This window comes from Vicia villosa, linkage group LG1, assembly GCF_029867415.1.
Source record: "Vicia villosa cultivar HV-30 ecotype Madison, WI linkage group LG1, Vvil1.0, whole genome shotgun sequence".
Classification (NCBI taxonomy): Eukaryota; Viridiplantae; Streptophyta; class Magnoliopsida; order Fabales; family Fabaceae; genus Vicia; species Vicia villosa.
In genome coordinates, this window is record NC_081180.1 from 160,468,922 (window position 1) to 160,473,466 (window position 4,545).

At 30.5% G+C, this 4,545-nt stretch overlaps 1 protein-coding gene across 1 annotated transcript; it reads left to right on the plus strand.

Moving 5' to 3' along the window:
• The first annotated feature begins 1,453 nt into the window (after nucleotides 1–1,453).
• LOC131619695 (short-chain dehydrogenase TIC 32 B, chloroplastic-like) lies at nucleotides 1,454–4,187 on the plus strand. Its single transcript, XM_058890768.1, has 8 exons — nucleotides 1,454–1,999; nucleotides 2,401–2,632; nucleotides 2,722–2,801; nucleotides 2,982–3,135; nucleotides 3,214–3,292; nucleotides 3,474–3,558; nucleotides 3,679–3,725; nucleotides 3,825–4,187. The coding sequence occupies exons 1-8, from the start codon at nucleotides 1,879–1,881 to the stop codon at nucleotides 3,996–3,998; spliced, it is 972 nt and encodes a 323-aa protein (XP_058746751.1). The 5' UTR covers nucleotides 1,454–1,878; the 3' UTR covers nucleotides 3,999–4,187.
• The last annotated feature ends 358 nt before the right edge of the window (nucleotides 4,188–4,545 follow it).

The window sequence follows — 4,545 nt, forward strand, 5'->3', positions numbered from 1 at the left end:
TTGTTTATTATTTTTCTGGTGGCATATAAAATGAGCCAACAAATAAGAGGTTTATTGGTGAATCACTTTTATACACTATTAAATTCATCTAAATGTTCCTATGAAATAAAAAAAATATATGAGAACACACATTTTATTAAATTCATCTAAATGTTCCTATGAAATAGAAAAATATATGATAACACATATTTTAACCTGCTGTATCCCTTATTTATTTCAGATTGGTGTCAAACCACCTCAATTCTCTTATAATGGGTAGTTTATGTATCAAAATTAATTTCATACTTGAATATTAAGTGCTTCTTATTTTGACTTGAAAAATAAATTAAACTAGCATTAGTTTAACTTGAATATCACATACTTCTTTTTTAATGTTAGTTCTTACCGTATTCTTTTTTACTGTGGTTGCAATTTTATTTATTTTTTATTTTATATATTTTTATTTAGTCTTTAATTGTTTGCAAAATAAGGATCATAATTCATCCCAAGCCTGAAAAACTGAAAAACTAAAACCAGTTTTGGGTTATTGTTTCATGAAAATTGAATAACAAAGGAGAGTTTTTATTAATCTACACTAATGTAATTGCTAGTAATGATCCATGGTGGTGGGGGTTTTATAGAGGTGGCTGAAGATGCAGTGAACTGAAAGTAAGAAAAAGAGAATAGAGAAGAATAAAATTTTTGGAAACAAATATTAAAATTAAATAGATTTGTTTGATTCTATAATTAGTTAGTGATACATAGACGAGGAATCAAACGAAACTCTTTCAAGTTACTTTCTTTTTTTCTTTCTTTCAATCTTTAAGAGTAAAAGTCAAATCTTTTAAATTTATTTTAGTTTTTTTAATTCAAATTCATAGATAAATGTTAGTTTTTAAAAATAGTTTTTGTAAAACTTGATCATCAAACAAGTTCTATTATTTTTAAATGTTAAAAATTAAAAGATAGTTTATAAAACTAAATCAAACAATCAATTAAGTATTTGGGCTCTAGTAGAAAAAGAGCTTACAATAAGGATGAATGGTTCGGATACTATTCAAGTTTAATTTTTGTTGGAAAATCAGAATAGACGGTTCACTATATGGATCGGAAGTGGTTCATTAAACCAAAAAAAATCAAACAATCTTTTCTTTAAAACTTGTTTTTAAATTTATAAATTCAAAAAATTGAAAAACAAAAAATTAAAAACTTGTTTGATAAACTAATAATCATAAATTCAATTGGTTTACCTTTTTTCCAATCAGAAAAAGAGAAATTAAAAAGCCAAAAACAACTTTAACTAATTGTAGTTTTTTACTTTATAAAACTAAAAAACAAAACTAGTTTCCAAAACTATTATTTCAAAAGAGCTAAGCCCCTACTTTATACTTATAGACCCACTTATAGACTCGCCTCTCCATTATAAACGGTCTTAACATGCCGAAAAGCATGATTGTTAGTTAGTTACATCGCATTAAGAAACGTATGGAAAATGGAGTTCATTCACGTGGTCTCCATTCCACTAATTAAACCAACTTGCAACAAACATGGTTCATGGTTATTACAAATATTAGTAGTTGAGTAGTTAGGTCGTTGAGGTTATTAACAGCATTTCACCCGTCACAATTTAATGCACCCATTAATCTTTTCTCCAAATAAAGGGAATTCACTACCTGCTACCTTCAAAACTATTCACACTTTTCTTCCCTAACCCCATGCTATACCTTCCTCATTTCGTCTTCTATCAATTCAATATTTTACCTCTTTTGCATATATATAAATAAATACATTTCCATAACATGCATATGAACACATCAAACCACTCCTTCTTCTTCTTGATTTGAGCTCTCATATTAATTTCATTGTTTTCTTGATTTGCGTGCCGTATTCAAAATCAAAATGGTGGGTATTTTCTCATTGGTTACCGGAATGTCTGGACCAAGCGGATTTGGATCCTCTACAACTGCAGAACAGGTTACAGAAGGAATTGACGCTAGAAACCTCACTGCAATTATCACAGGTTGGTTCTTTTCAATGCATTCTTAATGAACATCTCTTGTTCTTTTTGACTTTGTTACATAATGTCATGAAAATATTTATTCGTGATACATGTAACATTTTTTCTTTTTTTAGCCTTAAACATGATTCTGATGAATTTCTCACACTCAAATTTTTCATGCATGTGGCTTTTTTTAGAACTTTATTTTAGGTATGAGAGACACTCTTTGTCTTATTTTTCCTTTTTTGTTTGTTTGTTGAGGTACTCCTTGTCCGTAAGTTTCTGTTTTTGTGATCGAGTGTTTTCACTTATTCTTTTGTTCGTAGTTTTTTTAACTATAAACTCCCTCTGGTCATATTTATAATTATTTTTTTTATATATATTGAATAACTAATGTATTTCGGAGTACTGAAAAAATGCAGGAGGAGCAAGTGGTATAGGCTTGGAGACAGCAAGAGTATTGAGTCTTCGAAAGGCGCATGTCATCATTGCAGCAAGAAACATGGAATCCGCAAAGGAGGCTAAACAGATTATACTGCAAGGCAACGAATCTGCTCGAGTTGATATAATGAAGCTTGATCTTTGTTCAGTGAAGTCTGTTAGATTGTTTGTGGAAAATTTCCTAGCTCTTGATCTTCCTCTCAACATCTTAATGTATGTTCATCATCTTCAATCTTCGAAATCAACACGTACTGCAATTTAAATTTGAACTCGGTATCTTATGATTGGCTTTTGGTTTTCAGAAACAATGCTGGAGTGATGTTTTGTCCCTTCCAACTAACACAAGATGGAATTGAGATGCAATTTGCAACAAATCATCTTGGTAAGTATGTAAATTCTTAACAATCATGCATATATTGAGTTGTCACTCGAGACCCTGTAAGTGAACGGTGGGATTGATATCTTTGGATTTGTCTGTCTAAAGGCCGAATACCAAGATGTCGAAAAAAAAAATTGAATAGCCACAAATATTGTGTAGACTAATTGGTGTCATTTTTCTTAGGTCATTTTCTGTTGACAAATCTTCTACTTGACAAAATGAAACAAACTGCAAAAACAACCGGAATAGAGGGAAGAATCATAAACCTCTCATCGATTGCTCATACCTATACCTACGAAGAAGGCATCAGATTGGATGACATCAATGATCAAATTGGGTATGTACATAAATTTCATGAATGAGACATACACATGTAGTTATAGACTCTCATTTTTTCTTCTCAAGAAAATTTCAGTTACTCGGACAAGAAGGCTTATGGACAATCCAAGTTAGCGAACATATTACACGCAAACGAACTTTCTCGCCGCTTGAAGGTAAATGACTGAAATAACTAATAGATAAGTGTTGGTGAGAGATCGTTGTAGTAATCAAGATTAGTTGTTATGTTATGTCTATTATGTCTGTCTCCAAAAAGCTTCTTTAATTGATGTTAAGAGCCTTTTCTTAGTGGTAACCAAAATTTTTGCATTAAATAACAACTTGAAGTATTGACAGGAAGAAGGTGTCAACATCACAGCCAACTCAGTACACCCAGGAGTCATTATGACTCCTCTTATGAGGCACTCTACTTTACTTATGAGTATGTCAACTATACTAAAATATTCGTACAAATTAACATTTAAAATGAATAACAGTTAGTTGTTCTTTTTCTTATTTATTTGTATAAAGTCTAAGGCAATAATGCAATTTTTATAAGCAGGTTTCTTGAAGATGTTCACGTTTTACATATGGAAGAATGTCCCACAGGTATTTATTTTACTTTCTTCTTATAGTACTAGACTTTAAATGAAGCTCTGCAACTGCAATAACTGTGGCATTGCTTTTTTGTTGATTCTGAAATTGCAGGGAGCTGCAACAACATGCTATGTTGCATTGCATCCTAGCTTGAAAGGAGTAACTGGGAAGTACTTTTTGGATTGTAATGAGTTTCAACCAAGTGCATTTGCTTCAAATGGAATTTTAGGAAGAAAACTTTGGGATTTTAGTAACAAGTTGATTAATTCAATTTCAAAAGCTTGATCTGTTCCTAAAGAGACAGTCATTCATCACATGATCGTTGTATCAGTTAAAGTCTATTATTTGTTAAGATATCAGCATATAATTTATAAGTTCTATGCAGAAAAATATATATAGATATATGTGATTTGTATTATTATTATGTGCTCGTAATATAGATGTGTTGTTCTGTGTATGAGACATTTTCTTCCATGCTTTAACAATTAAATTGAATTGCATGTAGATGTTTTATAAGAATTGTTTTCTTGAGTGCCTAAATCATTTAGAATGTATTATGTGAGCACGAACTCTACATTTAAATCTCAATTTAAAATGGTGTGAATTTTGTTTGCTCAAAGATAAGATGTCCTTCACAATGTTGAATCAATGTGGGAGATAAAATGATATTCAGAGTATCTTTTTCTTATAAGCTTCCTTCAATGCAGCCTTCTACTTTATGAAAAACTCACTGTTAATTGCTTCAGATCTTCTGTAACACAAATAATTGATTAGGGAGCAGAGATGTTCTTATTAAAATTATGTATTTATTATCATCAAAACTAATTCAAAG